The 15,257-nt window shown below is 65.2% G+C and overlaps 3 protein-coding genes across 6 annotated transcripts; 1 reads left to right on the top strand and 2 right to left on the bottom strand.

Annotated features, from left to right (window-relative positions):
- Window positions 1–893: 893 nt before the first annotated feature.
- ANKLE1 (ankyrin repeat and LEM domain containing 1) lies at window positions 894–5,025 on the bottom strand. Its single transcript, XM_042892160.1, has 8 exons — window positions 4,997–5,025; window positions 4,379–4,531; window positions 4,187–4,292; window positions 2,572–4,108; window positions 2,336–2,498; window positions 2,083–2,242; window positions 1,880–2,009; window positions 894–1,251 (listed from the first exon to the last, which is right to left on the bottom strand). The coding sequence occupies exons 1-8, from the start codon at window positions 5,023–5,025 to the stop codon at window positions 1,079–1,081; spliced, it is 2,451 nt and encodes an 816-aa protein (XP_042748094.1). The 3' UTR covers window positions 894–1,078.
- A 251-nt stretch (window positions 5,026–5,276) lies between these two features.
- BABAM1 (BRISC and BRCA1 A complex member 1) lies at window positions 5,277–7,761 on the bottom strand. Of its 2 annotated transcripts, none has more exons than XM_042892171.1 (9): window positions 7,708–7,761; window positions 6,911–7,216; window positions 6,780–6,838; window positions 6,562–6,682; window positions 6,362–6,440; window positions 6,082–6,106; window positions 5,815–5,944; window positions 5,637–5,723; window positions 5,277–5,565 (listed from the first exon to the last, which is right to left on the bottom strand). In XM_042892171.1, the coding sequence occupies exons 2-9, from the start codon at window positions 7,205–7,207 to the stop codon at window positions 5,365–5,367; spliced, it is 999 nt and encodes a 332-aa protein (XP_042748105.1). In that variant the 5' UTR covers window positions 7,208–7,216; window positions 7,708–7,761; the 3' UTR covers window positions 5,277–5,364. The 2 variants fall into 2 exon arrangements, with proteins under 2 accessions (XP_042748105.1, XP_042748104.1); XM_042892170.1 differs by having other exon boundaries at window positions 6,911–7,235; window positions 7,708–7,724.
- A 402-nt stretch (window positions 7,762–8,163) lies between these two features.
- Window positions 8,164–11,769, top strand: USHBP1 (USH1 protein network component harmonin binding protein 1). Of its 3 annotated transcripts, XM_042892169.1 has the most exons (14): window positions 8,165–8,302; window positions 8,447–8,720; window positions 8,825–8,934; window positions 9,007–9,192; window positions 9,262–9,363; window positions 9,443–9,573; window positions 9,657–9,797; window positions 9,879–9,961; window positions 10,196–10,316; window positions 10,392–10,626; window positions 10,694–10,870; window positions 10,959–11,041; window positions 11,118–11,240; window positions 11,564–11,769. In XM_042892169.1, exons 1-14 carry the CDS (start codon window positions 8,294–8,296, stop codon window positions 11,733–11,735), a joined length of 1,947 nt encoding a protein of 648 aa, XP_042748103.1. In that variant the 5' UTR covers window positions 8,165–8,293; the 3' UTR covers window positions 11,736–11,769. The 3 variants fall into 3 exon arrangements, with proteins under 3 accessions (XP_042748102.1, XP_042748101.1, XP_042748103.1); XM_042892168.1 differs by having other exon boundaries at window positions 8,164–8,720; window positions 9,277–9,363; XM_042892167.1 differs by having other exon boundaries at window positions 8,164–8,720.
- Window positions 11,770–15,257: the final 3,488 nt, after the last annotated feature.

Here is a 15,257-nt window from a genome sequence, read left to right as displayed (position 1 = left end):
CGGTCCTGTGACAGCCGCTGGAGCGCCTTCATCCTGTTTTGTTGTAGTATTCTATTCTTCACGCAGTGACCCCTCGGGGGCAGAGCGAGGACACTGTGGGGACACCGCTCCCAGAGCGGAGGGGGTCCTGCAGGGGGTGACCCTGGCATCTGGCGGCACGGAGCTGAGTCGGGATTGCTTTAGGGGAAGCCAAGTGGGATTTGCCTTTCTAAGCTGTGGTGGGGGCCGATGAGGCCAGAGCTGAGCTCTCCCCCAGTGCCACCGTTCGTGCAGTCGTGTCCCCATACAAACCACTGCTTCAGGTCCTGCAGCTCCGGCTTCTGCTCAGCCCCCGTCCCACTGCGCCGGGGCTCCTGGGTGGGCACGGCTGCTTCCCTGCCCCTGACCCTCACATGGGGATGGCTGCAGCCTCCCCTCACCGCAAAGAGCAGAGCCGCTCCCCTCTTTGTTTTCTCCCCTTATTTCCCCCATCTAAACCAAAGACACAGCCAGGCCTGCTTGCCCAATGGAACCTCGTCCCCTGGGTGGGTGCAAAACCCTTCTCGTCCCCTTGGGCCCCCAAAACCGTGCAATGAAGAGGAGCTGGTGCCAGCACAGCAGGGACCACGTGTGACAGGTGCCATACGTAACCCACCCCCCACCCCCTCTCCTGGCACCAACCCACGCCCACCCTGCAGAATTTTAACCACAAACACGTGGGTTCGGATGCATTTCCACGCACCAAGCCCAGATCACGGCTCTGCTCCCTGTACCCCCAGCCCAGGAGCTGCCATCGGCACCGGGTTGCAGCTCCCACCCATCAGGCTGCGCCGCTCGCTCCATCGCTTGCACAAAGGCAGAACCTGCACCATGATGTAAAGCCGTGTTGTATCTACAGCCACGTCCAACTCCACCACGGGGACGCAAAGCAGGCGCGGCTCTGAGCTGTTGCAGCCATTTACTCATCACCACTTAGGGGTAGAGAGAAAATAAATAGAAACATTCTCGTCATCGTTCACGACGTAAAAAAAAACCCAGGCACGCAGCCCTCCGCCTCCTTGGGAAGAGCAGGGGGTGCCTCCAGGCCTTGGAGGGGGGCTCAGTGCCCGGCCTGGATGTCGGCTGGCCGCAACTGCCGCTCGCCCTCGGCCAGGAAGATGCGCATTGCCCTGTGCAGCATGTGGACGCCCAGGCGCCGGCGCCGTGCTGGGGACCAGCTGGCTGCCACGCCATAGCAGTTCCCCTTCCTCTGGTTGGTGACGGCACGCAGCCCTGCGGGGTCAGCACCCACAGCTCCCACACCGTGCTTGCCATGGGGTCCCCGTGAGCACCCACATTGCTGTAAGGCCCCCATTAGCACCCGCAGCCCCATGAGGTTGGGATCCCCTTTAGCGCCTGTGGCCCCTGAGGTCCCCCCTTAGCACCTACGTCCCTATAGCGACAAACCCCCCGTTAGCACCCATGGGGTCCCATTAACATCTGCTCCAACCCATCTTTTCCCCGCAGGAGATCAGTTTGGGGCATTGTACCCAAACCTTGTGTTGCTATCCAGGGACCCCCAGCTCTCATAGAATCATAGAATCACCAAGGTTGGAAAAGACCTCAAAGCTCATCCAGTCCAACCGTTCACCCATTCCCAACAGCTCCCACTAAACCACGTCCCTCAACACAACATCCAGCCTTTCCTTGAACACCCCCAGGGTCGGTGACTCCACCACCTCCCTTGGCAGTCCATTCCAGTGCCTGACCACCCTTTCTGAAAAGTAATACTTCCTAATGTCCAGCCTGAATCTCCCCTCTCTCCATGGAATCTCTCCATGTGCCCCAGGACGGGCTGCATCCCCCTGCTGCCATACACAAGGGGGGGACCAGCCCTCACAAACCCCCATCCCCCGCTCACCCAGGGCCTCCAGCAAGCAGCCCTCCCTCGTGTACGCCTCAGCCGGCACGCTGCTCTGGAAGCAGTGCAGAGAGATGACACCCATCCCACTTGCCCAGATCTCCAGGATGCGCCGCACCTTGGGACAGCCCTGTGGGACAGCCCCATGCCCATAAAGCCTCCTCCTTTCCCATGCGATCCACCCCACACCCACCCCATCCCACCTTCCTTGTCCCCATGCGGTGCTGGGTCACAGCCTCAGCGAGGTGGCTGTAGGGCCGGGCACGCGTTCCTTTGCCCACATAGAAGATGGCATCAACGAAGGTCTTGAAGCACTCCGTGGGGCTCAGGCGGTGGCAGCGCAATGGGAGCTCCTGCGTGGTCCTGGGGGAGCAAATCCCACCCCGGGAGCACAAAGAACCTTAAGATGTTGGATTCCCAGCCTCAGGGGCAGCCCAAGAGGCAGCACAGCCCTACCTGGGGTCGAGCAGGAGGTAGTTGAAGCTGGCTTTGAGCAGCCCCTCGCGCCAATGCCGGCTCCGGTCGGGGCGGTCGAATTGCTGTGCCAACACCGTCTCGTCCTCGGTGCAGTTGGGGATACGGCCGGTGCGTAGCGCATCTGTCAGCTCAGGGCTGTGCCCTGGAAGGGGGGAAGGATTGGGGTCATCCTGAGCCCCCCCAGCACTACGGGGATGGAGGTCCCAAGGATTCACCTGCCGGGCTGCGGCTCAGCTCCTCCAAGCGCCGCAGGTACACGCGCCGGGTGAGCACTGTGATGGGTCCTGGGTCGTAGCCCAGCGCCCGCAGCCTCCGGAGCAGTGCTTCATCTGAGAGCACCCGCAGGGACTGCACTTGGTCCCCGTCCCCAGGGCTGGTGGTCTCAGCACTGGGACTGTGCCACTCAGCGGGCGGGCATCCATTGGGTTCCACGGGGCGGTGGGGACTGCGGTCTGCAGGTGAGCACGGCATCGGTGGGGTCCTTGGCTCTGGGATCCTGGGGTCAGTGGCAGGAGTGGAGTTCTGAACACGTGATGGGGAATCCTGGAGGTTGTCACTGCCCGCAGGAGCCAGCAGCACTGTGGGGCTGGGAGAACACTGAGCATCTGATGGGGAGTCCTGGGGGTGGCTGGGATCCCCAGGACCCAGCAGCACAGTAGGGCTGAGGGATCCCTCAGCACCCGACAGAGGGTTCTGGGCACAGCCGTGATCCCCAGGAGCTAGCAGCACTGTGGGGCTGGAGCTGCTGGTCCCCAGGGGCTGGCTGGGGATCCTGGGGAGGATCTGGGTGTCATCTGAGGACCCTGTGCTTTCTGCATCCCCACCAGACACATCCTCACCACCGAGGGCAACACAGTGCCCTGTGGGGGTGGCAGGGTCCCCAGGGACGCCCCTGGGTGCTCTGATCCGGGGGGGCCTGCGGGGCTTCTCCAGGCTGGCATCAAAAAGGGAGGAGGAGGAGGAGGAGGAAGCATTGAGCCTTGCTGCTGAGGCCTGAAGGCGGCTCTTGGTGCGGGGGGTGACGTGGCAGAACTGGGGGTGCTGCAGCCCCTGTGAAGTGACATCCCTTACAGCAGGGCTGCAAGGGAGCTCCAGGCTGCGGGGGGGGGAACCCTTGAGGCTGCAGCCCTGGAACAGCACAGGCAGCTCCTCCGCAGCTGAAGGGTTCTGGGCAGGCAGCTCACAGGGTCCTGCTGAGGAGGGGGCTTCTCCTGGGCACACCACAGCCCTGCTGGGCTCCAACATCTCCACTGCAGTGAGGAAATGCTCGCTATCCTCACTGCTGTCCCCAGGGAGGTCATGGCCTCTGGTTCCTGCTTCCAACACCCCACAATCCCTGCTGCTGTGCAGGGGCTGGGGGGGGCTCCTGGCCCCAACAGTGGGCTGCAGGGAGGAGCTGCACGCTCCCTTTCCCTTTAGGGGTACCTCCTCATGCTCACCCCCAGCCCAGAGCAGTGTGCTGGATGCCAGGGGCTGCAGAAGCAGAGCCGGACACCCTGGGGTGAGGGAGGAACCCAAGGAGGGTTGAGCACAGCACGGGGGCTCCCCCAGCCCACAGCTGCCCCCCAGCCCGGGCTCCTCCAGCTGGGTCACGCGAGTGCTGCTCAGCAGCTCCGCAGCGCTGCAATCCTCGGACAAGAAGGACAGTGAGCGCCGGAGTCCCTGGGGGGCCGGGAGGCTCCAGTCCCGCAGGAGCTGCACGCACAGCCCATGGCCCTGCTCCAGCGCCAGGTCGATGGCTCGCTTCCCGTCCTGCAGGGAAGGAACACCGCTGCTGGTATCGCTCCCACCAAGGACGGAGGGCTCCGAGGCGCCGCCCCCAGCGCTAACCTGGTCCCGCAGCTCCGGGTCCCCCCCGTTCTGCAGCAGCAGCTCCAGGCACCCGCAGCTCCCCCAGGACGCAGCGACGTGCAGCGGCGTGAGCCCCTCGGCAGCCCTACCACCGTACCGGCGTCACCGCCGTCCTCTCGGGGGCTCCGCTCCCACTCGGCAGAACGGAGCCGAGCTCCCCAAGGCCGTTACCTGGCATTGGGGTTCCCTCCGTAGCGCAGCAGCAGCCGCAAGCAGCGCACGCCTCCCCCGGACCCCCCCGCAGCGCTCAGATGGATGGGGGCGAACCCCCCTGAAAGCAGCAGGTTGGGGTCGGCCCCGTGCCGCAGGAGGATCTCCACCGCCCTGCGGGGGGACAACGCGGGGTCACCGCCCCTACCGCAGCATCACCCGAGCCTCGGCCACGCGGCAAAGCGACAGCCCGGGCTGCAAAGCCCATGCCGCCGCCGCGAAGCCCGGGCTGCTGCAACGCCCGACCCTTCCCCGTGCAACCTTCGACCCCCGACCCGACCCCATCCCACCCCGATGCCCTCTTACTCCTCGCGCCCGCCCCGCAGCGCCGCGCACAGCCGCCCCGCCGCCCCGCGCCGCCCCGCGCCATTCATGCCGCCCTGCGCACGCGCCTCCCAGCTTCGAATTCCCCGCGCGCCGCCGCTGATTGGCGGGCGAGGCGACCAATAGGAGGCGGCAAGATGCCGCCACGCCCTTCCGCCGGATGTGGGGGAGAACGGAGAGGGCGTGGCCGCAAATGCTGAGCTGCAGCGCCCGCTGCCCGCCCCACTTCCGCTCGGTGCCTCCAACGCTCCGCACCAGCGCCACCCAGCGCCGCGCTCCAGCATTGTACGCAGTGCCCCGCGCAGCGCTGTGCACAGAACTGCCCGATGCTTCCCACTACCCTGCATCGCCACCACCCAGTGCCTCCCAGTAACCCCCCCCTCCCAGCCCCTCACCACGTCCAGCAGCAGCCCCAGTGCTGCCCTGTGCCCCCGGATATCCCCTGCCATCCCCACAGCATCCTTCAAGTCCTCCTGGGCGTCCTCACCTCCCTCACACCTCCAGTACAGAAACCACCACACCACCACCACAGCCAGGCAGGAAAACATCTCTTTTTTCCCCGTTTCCACGGCCGTGCACCCAAACCCAATGGTGTGGTGGCCGTGGGGTGGCCCTTCCCCAGATCAGACGGTGGCCTCCACTTCGGGGGGCTCGTCCCCCTCCAGCAGGCTGTATGCTGCATGGCTCTGGAAGGGTCTCTGCAGGGGATGCGCCAGCAGCTTGGCCATGCAGTTGTGCAGCTCCACCGCTGGCCCCGTCAGCGTCACCTCGTACCTGTAGTTGGTGCCCTTGGTGTCCAAGCTGCCAAAGAAGGCATACAGCTCCTGAGGGGCAAAGGATGTGGGCAGCAGGGGGGTGGCACAGCGCTGTCTCCCCCCACCCCTTCCATGCATACCTTCCAGCTGGTCTCATCCTCCTTCTCCTCCGCCCCATTGTGGATGTAGACGACGTCGAAGAAGAAATAGGGGCACTGCAGCATCTTCTGCAAGGGGAGAAGCGAGCACGGCTCCACATGCACCAGCGTGCAGAAACTGGTGTTCAGCCCAGGGGAGTGAGGAGAGGGGGTTCCTTACCTTCATCTGCTCCGACACAGAGAACTGGGGCTGGCAGCCGGGGCGGCCGAGCACCAGGATGGTGCGCACCACGTAGGGTGGCGGGATGGTCTGCACATTGTCTGTCACCGGCAGCTCGATCTTCTGCTGGCTGTGATGCCATGCTGGGACTGAGCACCACGCAATGCCCCCCCCCCTGCCCCAATAACACCCCCCAGAGGCTGCTCTGCGCTGGGAGCTTCCAGCCCTGACCCCCCCAGCGCTGCCCCCCCAGCTGTACGGACTCACATGAGGTTGAAGAGCCCATCCAGATCTGCGGTGCGAGGTAAGGAGCAGTGCTGGCACACAGAACCCCCCCGCCACCCCCATAACCAAACCCAACGCGCACCAGTGATGCAGCAGAATGGGACAAAACTGGGGGCAAAACTTCCAGAAATGCCATTTGGTGGCTGTGGAAGAGCTGGCATCACACCCATGGCACAGACTCGGCTGCACCAGGGGCACCGTGGGTCCCTGCCCTCTGCAGGAATGGACTGAGACCCCTTCCTGCCCCAGCATCAGTGGATACTGAAGGACTTGCAGACGACGGTCTCCAGGTCGTAGAGGCAGCTGCAGACCTCACGGGGGTCCGAGGTGAACCCTGAAAGCTGGGAGGGGGCAGGTGAGGGTCACAGAGCCATCCCCATCCCCATTCCATCCCCATTTCATCCCCATCCCCATCCCCATTCCATCCCCATCCCATCCCCATCCCACCGCATCCCCACTCACCCACGTGGCATCATTGTTCACCACCACCAGTGCAAACTCGTGGCTCTTGTCAATCTTGTGCTTTGTCCTCACAAACATCTCAATCATCTTCTGCGAGATGTTCAGTGCGTTGGTCTTGGAGCTGCCAGGACATTGGGGGTGGGGGGGGGGGGGGCACAGCGCTCAGCAGGGTCCCCCCCTCTCACCCCTTCCCCACACCAGCCCCACCACTCACTCACCCATTAAACGACTCCAGCTTGGGTAGAGCCATCTCCTCAGCCAGATCCAGGCAGATGATCTGGGTGAGACCCCCATGGCTGAGCCCTGCACCCCACAACCGAGCCCACCCCCCCCAGAACCACACACTCACCACCTTCTCAGGGCAGTTCACCCTCGGCGTCTTCACCTGCACCTCGGGAGGGGGGTGTGCAGGGCCGGGCCAGGCGGTGCCATCGGGGGCTGCGGTGCCCTGGGGGCTGTCCTCACTGCTGGCCGCCTCCCCCTCGCCCTCACTGCGGTTGCCCACACTGCTCTGAGCGCTCAATGCCCGATCCTCAGCACCTTCAGGGTTGGAGCGAGTGCGGGGCCGCTGCTCCGGAGCTTTTTCCTCCTCCTCCTCAGCAGCACTGCCCGGCCCGGACGTGTCCATCCCGCAGCTGCGCTCCATGGCACCGAGCTGGGGGGGGAGAGGGGGGCTGTGAGGGGCGGGGGGTCATTGCACCCCCAGCTCTGTGCACCCCGTATCCGTGCTCTCCTCATGCTGTGCACCCTTTGCTCAGTGCATCCCATACCCCACGCGTACCGTGTGACCCAATCCCCGGGCACTCCCTGCTCCGCGCACCCCACAACCACAAACTCCTCGTTCTGTGCACTCCGTACCCCACGCATCCTCTGCTCTGTGCACCCCATACCCGTGCACCCCCAGCTCCGTGCACCCCCAGCTCCGCGCACCCCACACCCGCGCACCCCCAGCTTTGCGCACCCTCTCCTCCGACACCCCGCACTCTGCACACGCCCTCGCCCCATTCACCCCCACCCCTCTCCCTCCCGTTCCACGCACCCCATTCTCGGGCCCTCCCCCCCGCTCCGCCCCCCCCCCCCCGGCACACGCGGACCCCAACCCCCCCCGCTACCCCTCATCCCCGCGCAGCCCCTTCGCGCTCTCACCCGCTCTCGGCCGCCCGAGCCCCGCTCGGCGCAACCCGGAAGTGGCCCCCCTCGCAGGGGCTGCTGGGAGTTGTAGTTCTCCAGCCGCTGCTGACACGTGGCGTCACCCGGGCGCGCACCGCACCCCGAACACGTGTGCATCGCCGTGCAACAGCCCCTGCACTCCAAATACCCAAGCGCGCAGCCTCCTGCACCCCCAAAAATCCCTGTGCACCGTCCTGCACTCATGCAAATCCTCCTGCACTCAAGGACACTGAGCAGAGTGGGGTTCACAGCTGGCTCCATGGGCAGCCACGTGCACGGGAGGCCCGGCGTGGGGCAGAGCGGGGCCTCAGGGTGGGGATGGGGTCCCCAGAGCCCCCCAGGATGGCCGTCACCCGGCGCAGGGCAGCGCAACAGTTAAGTGCAGGATGCGGCGGGGCTGCTGAGGAAGAGGAAATCTCAGCAGGAACACAGAGTGGCCAAGGCCAGGGGCGGCCCCGTGGGGCCCCACCAGCAGCAGGATCCGGTCATTGCGGGATCCGGTCACTGTGGGGCCAAGCTGTGGGGCTGAACTGTGGGGCCGGGTGCTGGCAGGCAACGTGGGATGGAGGAGGCGAGTGGGGTGACCCAGAGGGCACAGGGTGCTTCAGGTCCCCAGAGCTCATTTTTTGTCCCCATCTCTGCCAAACTGCATCCGGCAGCAGCCTCACTGCACCCCAACCACACAGGCACCCCCTCTGCATATTTTGACCCCCAGGGCCAGGCTGGACAGAGCCCCTCCTCCCCACTGCGCCTTGCAAGCGAGCGGCTAGACGAGGACAAGGGCAGGGATGAGGACGAGGACAAGGATGAAGATGAGGACCCAGCTGCGGCAGGGGACGAGCAGCATATCACCACACTGCTGGCCAGCACAAACCCCCACAGCACTCAGCATCTGCCCCATAAGGAGGAAGAAGAGCACTCAGGGTGCACCAGCAGCCCCTGCCCCGATGGGCGGCAGCCTCAAGTGCTCGATGGCACTGGGACGGAAGGTGGGTGCAGCTCTCTGTGCCATGCCTTGCCATGGCGCACTGCGCTGTGCCACGGTGCAGCGTGCCGCGCCACGCCAGGAGCTGACCCCGCGCCCCCTCCCCAGCCCCCTGCCCCGACCTCTTTGCTGCCCTGCAGCACGCCGTCAGCTCGCTGGAACGCGTCGTCATCTCCCGGCATCGGCGCACGCCAGCACCGCCAGCAGAGTGGGCACAGGTGGGGCAGCGCGGCCACGGACAGCCCCGACACCACGGGGGTGGGCACTGCCCCACGGCCTTGTGCCTCCAGAGCCTGGAGGAGCTGCAGCGCGTGGCGGGGACGTGGCAGGGCCTGGAGAGGGGCGAGGGGCTGCTGGAGGCGGCGGCGAGGAACGCGGCGCTGCTGGAGGCGCTGGGGCACCGCGACGAGGAGCTGAGCCGCACCACGGAGGCACTGCAGGCGTTGCAGGGGGAGCGCGAGCGGCTGCAGGGGAAGGTGGGTGTGGGGCAGCACCGGTCTGAGCCCCACGGTTTGGGCCTTGGGTTCAGCGCTGTGCTCACACAGGTGTGGGAGCTGCAGGAGGCTCTGACCAGGCTGGAAGGAATGGGTGGTGCTGGGGGTGACGCCGTGGGGCTCGGCAGTGCTCCAAGACTGGGGGACCCCCAGGTGAGTGCGGGGCAAGGGTGGATGGGGCTCCATTTAGGGGATCCCCCTCAGTGCTGGGCTCTCCTTGTCCCCTCTGCAGGACTTGTCCGGCTGCCTCCTGAGCTACGACGAAGCTCAGCACCATAGCGCTCAGCCCCACAGCCCGCTCTCCCCCCTGCCCTCAGAAGGTGCCAGCCAGGAGCTGGAGGAGAGGATGCAACAGCTACAGGGGTGAGTCCCCCCGACCCCAGCAACTGCTGAGCACCTCTGGTGGGGAAACTGAGGCACAGAGCTGACCGGGCAGCGATGCACAGGCACATGGAGAGGCTGAAGGAGGTGAACCAGCAGCTCTCAGCTGCCCTGCACGACTGCAAGAGCGATTCGGAGCGGCTCAGCATGGTGCTGGGGCAGCACGAGTCACGCAGCAGCGCGCTGCGCCTGGCACTGCACTGCAGGTGGGGACGGGGCAGGGATGGGGTTGGGGTTTGGGGGGGGGGAAACAGCCCCAGTGCTGCGCTGAGCCCCTCTGTGTGCAGTGAGCGCTGTGTGGACGCCTATGCTGCACTGCTGGAACGGATGTGGGTGAAGCTGGGCAGGGATGGGCACAGCCCCGATGCTGGTGAGTGCCAACCTGGGGGATGTGGGACGTGGGGGTGCTGAGGGTCATCTGTGGGGGGATGGAGGAAGGAGGCTGTGTGAGGAGTGTTGAGGGGATGGCGGGAGGATATTGGGAGGATGCTGCAGGTGTGCAGGGGTATATAATGGGATTTTGTGGGGATTCTGAGGGGATGTGGGCAACCTGGGTGCTGGCACACTGAGCACGCTGTGGCCACACCACCCATCCCATTCCCAGGAGCCATGGGGAAGCAGAGCGCAGAGCGTGGCTGTGGGCCCAGCCCCACACAGAGCCTGCAGCTCCCGGGCCAAGCAGAGCCGAAGGACAGCGGGGTCAGCTCCTGCCCCAGGCTGCACAGGTACCCCATTCCCATCCCCAGGGTGTCCCAGCACCCTACACCCACCTCACTGCCCCTTCATCCCTGTCCACACAGCGCCCACGGGTCAGAGGAGGGGGCCCTGCGTGAGGCCATCCGGCAGCTGCGTGCCGAGCAGGCGGCCGTGCAGGTGTCCCTGAGCCATGTCCCCATGCCCACCCGCGCCCCATCCCGCTGTGGTGAGGACATCCGTGCCCGTGCTGAGCGTGCTCTGCAGGATGCTCGTGCCCTCCTGCCTGGCTGGAGGCGGCCAGAGAGAGCAGAGCTGCTGCGGGAGATCGCGGAGCTGAAGGTGAGCACAGCGAGGTCCCCTGGGGAGGTGATCACGGGAGGTGATGGTGACAGCATTGCTCTGCCAGGAGGCCATGGCCGAGCTGAGGATGCGGCTGCAGTTGGCAGAGAGGGAGAAGAGGGGCTTGGAAGTGCTGGCGGCTGCGCAGGGCCCACGGGAGGCAGCGCTGCGCCTGGTGCTGCAGCACATGGAGCGGGAGCAGGGGGCTCACAGCCCCTCCAGCAGCTCCAGCAGCAGCGAGGAGGTGAGGCTCCCTGTGTCCTGGGGGCTGCTCGGTGCTGACCCCCCCCTGCACACACACACACACTGCTGCCCCCCTCTGCTCTCTGCAGGATGCTCCGATGGGAGCAGCAGCACCGCAGCGCCCTGCAGACCCGGAGAGGACGGCGCAGGAGCTGCAGCGTGCTTTGGCACGGTGAGGGCCCACAGCTCTGGGTGTGCTGCATTAACTGCAGTGCTGTGCCGGGCACTGCCATGCATGTGTCCCACAGCATCAAGCAGCTGCACGCCCGAGCACAGGCCCTGGTGCTGTCCCTGGAGCAGAGCAGTGCTGTCAGCCGTGCGCAGCACGAGAAGTGCATCGCCGTCACCAGAGAGTCCTTCCATGCTCACAGGTGGGCAAGGGCAGCCTAAACCGTGGGGCTTTCCTGCATGTCCCTGTGCACGTCTCCCCTGCGTGCCCCAAAGCAATGTTCCTTCCTGCACCCTCTCAAAACTCCCCGCCTTCCTGCGCACCCCAGAAGTGCCGTCCCTTCCTGCGCACCCACAAAGCAAGATCTCCTCCTCCAAAGCACCCTTCCCGCAAAGCACAAAGCGCGTGCTCCCTTTCCGCTCTCCCTGCCTGCACTCTGTCACCATGCACCCACCGCAGCCTGCCCCCACAGCCCATAGTGCCCCCACCCCATCCCCACACCCCACACTGATGCTGTCCCCACAGTGCTCTGGCCCTGGCGTACCGCAGCGCCCGGCACAAGCAGGCAGCACAGCTGCAGCACCTGGAGGCACGGGCAGGAGCCGTGCAGCAGCAGCAGGCGCAGCGCATGCAGGCATTGGCACGACGGCTGCAGGCCTTGGAGCAGCGCAGGGCTGGCGGCGAGACCTGCATTTAGGGACGCAGGGGACAATAAAGCACTGATGCTCGTGGCTGTGGCTCGGCCGCACTGGGGGTGGATGGGGGGGCTGTGGGGTCGGCTCGTCCCTGTAACAAAGCCGTCCCCCCCCCTCCCTCCCGCGGCCCCAGATGAAGCCGTTCCGTTTGCCCTGACGCGGGATCAAAGGTGACGGCGGTGGCCCCATGCATATTCAGGAGGAAGAGGAGCAGTGACCCCGCACGGGGTCAGGGGCTGGGGGGGGGGGGGGGGGGGAGCGGGGCGGGAGGCGGCTGTGCGTCCCCCACAGCAACGAGAGCCCAGCAGAAATGGGGTGAGCGTGGGGTGAAGATGCGTGTGGGGCTGTGGGATGTGTGGGGCGCTGGGGAGACCGAAGCATGGAGCCGCAGGTGGGATGGAGGGCTGCAGCACCCTGGGGACGACCTGCTGTGGAGTTCAAGGCTCAGCAGATCGATATCCAGATGGCGGGTGGGCAGACGGGGTGTGGGGTGGGCGGCAAGGGGGGGAGCAGGGACACCAAGGTGCGGGGTATGGGGATAAAAGGATTCCAGGCAGGGATGGGGCATGGGGACATAAGGATTCTGGGCAGGGATGCAGGGGGCAGAAGTGTAGGGCACAGACATTTATAAGCATATAATAGATGACCACGTTGCTAAAGATCCCTTGAAAACGTTCTGCTAGGGGAAAAGAGCAGGAGTGGGGCTGTCAGCACTCTGGGGACGTGGGGGGGGATGGCAGGGACACAGAGCTGGAAGGATGCAGAAGTGCAGGGCAGGGATGCATGGTAGGGATGCAGGGATGCACAGGGGGGCTGTAGGGCTGCTGTCTCGGCTGGGACAAGGCTGCTTCGTCAGGGGGTTCGGGGGGGGGGGGGGGGGCACTGGCAGTGGTGTGGATGGGCTGACCCACGGGTTGAAGGTCAGGGCTCCATGCTCAGACCCCTTTTCAGATTCAAATGTTTCTCCTGGGGGCTTTGTGCTGGGGTCAGGCTTCACCGAGAGCCTGGTGAAAGGGTCGGGGCGTTCTGGTGGCTTTCATGTCCCAGGTGCTGGGAGGAGGGGGCACAAACAGCCCCAGCCCAGGAATATCCCCCCAACCCCAGTGCCCCCAGAGCTGCTACCAGGAACGGGGCAGCAGGACTCCATTGCTTCACCTGCAAACCTGCAGCTGCCCACGATTCCTCTGCGTGCTCAATGGTGGTTTGCACAACGCAGCCACCCCAGGTCCTCCCCATGCCTCAGTTGCCCCCCACGTGCTGCCAGGAGGCCCAGGGCACCCGCAAAGCCCCAACACCCCAAGAGCAGGACCCAATGTGGGGCTGCGGCCATTCCCACAGAGCGTAGGGTGGGAGGCTGTGCCAGGGAGGGGAAGGGGGGGGGGCACAGGGCTGGGTGCAGCATGGGTGCAGCAGGAGGTGGGGGAGCAGCGAGTCCTGGCCCCTGGGGAGGGAGTGGCCAGCAGTGCTGGGGTGGGGGCCGGGGGTGTGGGATCTGATAGCCCCAGGAATGCAGGGCAGGGAGCAGCTTTCAACGTGGGAGCAGCTGGGGGGAGGTGGGGGGCAGCTGGGGGGGTGAGAAGGGGATGATGTCTCCCAGCATAGGGCTGGGGGGCAAAACTGCCTCTCTATGAAGGGTTGGGGGGAGTGGGACTCCACGTGCATGCAGGAGGACACTCCACGTGCAGTCGCAGGTGTAGACCTGCAGCCAGATCCAGTGGGGCTGTGGAGATACGGAGCCCTGCGACCTCTCCTCATGGCAGCACTGCTCTGCACACAGCCTGGGGTGGGGGGAATGGGGCAGGAGGTGGGCTGAGAACAGAGGAAGGAGCGGAGCTGCCGTTCTGCACTTGTAGGGCTGCACGTCCTCATTGGGTTCCAGAAGCGGGATGGATGGACGGATGGATGGATGGATGGATGGATGGATGGATGGATGGATGGACGGATGGATGGATGGACGGATGGACTGACAGCCACCAGCACAAATGCGGGCAGTGCTGCACCCGGTGGGTTTGCAGGGGGCACGGCTGCACTGCAGCCCCACTGCTGAGAAATGGGTCAGCGATGGCACTGCAAACCCAGCGGGGCCAAATGGGCACCGATCGATTCCTCAACCTCCGGATCAGAGGATAGCAGGAGAAAAGGCAGGAGGGGGGGGGTGAAGGAGGGGGGGTTCAGGGGACACAGAGCAGCGGCGGCAGCACAAAATGCGTTGGCAGAAACAACATTTGCACGAAGGGCACCGGTGGCAGCTGCACCCCTGACAAAATGCATCGGGGCAACACGCAGCGGGGCGCAGGACGCACCGGCGTGAAACCAAGCGGCACAAAACGAGGCGGCCCGAAGCACGGGGGCCCTTTTTTTGTGCGGGTGAGGCAGCGGAGCAGGGCGAGGAAGGAGGAATTCCAACGGAGATCAAACGCCTTTCGCCCACTGGACACCAACGTCAAAACAAACACGGCTCCCAGGGGGGGGCGGGCAGCGCGGGGGGGGTGGGGGGGGGATCCGATTTCCTCCTTTGTTCCTGGATTATTATTTTTTGCAGGGGGCGAGGAGGAGGGGGAGAGGCAGGGAAAGGGCCATAAATCACCGTCTGACAGAGGAGAAAGGAGCTGCAGGGACGGCTGCAGGTGGGGGCTGCCCCCAGGACCCCCCTTCTATTCCAACCCCCCCCCCCCCCCCAGCAGCAGCCCCCAGCCCCACACGGCTCGCTGCCACCCTGCAGCCCCGCTCTGTGCACTCAGGTACCGCGTGAGCGCGGATCCCTGCAGACAGGAGGAAATGGAGGTTTTATTTATGGCCGGAGCTGCCATCCGTCTCCCTCTGCTGCTCCGTGGCCTTTGCGCTTTGCTTCTCTTTGCTCTGTTTATTTCTTATTTCTTTTTTTCACCCCACCTTCCTCGCTTCTCTTTCCTTTCAGGGCTGGGGATGCCGGCGGTGCCAACCCGCACCTCCAGCCCCGTTCCCTGCAGGGTTCCCCCCACGAGGTGTGGGATGCACTGTGCTGCCAGAGGGAGTTTGGCCCCAAGGTGAAAGGTGAAGGCGCAGCCATAGGGCTGTCCCGCAGGCAGCCACCTCTGTATGCAGTTTATTCCTTCGTTAATAATTAACCAGGAGCGGCACCTCGGGCACCCCCAGCTCACCGGCCTTGCAGGGCCAGCTGACGAGCTCTGGTCTGGCCGACTTCATTAATGAACCACATGATGAACACATTTTGTAAGGCTGCACGGAGCTCAGGCCTGAGGGACCCCAAAGCTGCAGGACCCCATGGCTGCGTGCCCCCAATCCCGTGCCCCCCACATCCCTGTGCCCTTTTGCCCTGTCCCCTTTCCATCCCATCGTGCCCCCATCCCTTTGTCCCCTTCTGTCCTGCATCCTTCTGCCCTCTCCCCATCTCGATCCCACCCCTGCACCCTTCTGCCCGCATCCCATCCCTGCGCCTCTCTATCCCCATCCCCTTCCGTCCCCATCCCTGCGCCCCCCCGCCCCACCCGTGTCCCCCTGCCCCTCCATCCCATCCTCCTCCC

The sequence above is a fragment of the Lagopus leucura genome, unplaced genomic scaffold (assembly GCF_019238085.1).
Source record: "Lagopus leucura isolate 7727_CA_CO unplaced genomic scaffold, USGS_WTPT01 145-25_obj-0_obj, whole genome shotgun sequence".
Taxonomy (NCBI): Eukaryota; Metazoa; Chordata; class Aves; order Galliformes; family Phasianidae; genus Lagopus; species Lagopus leucura.
This window is presented reverse-complemented; position numbering and strand designations above follow the sequence as displayed.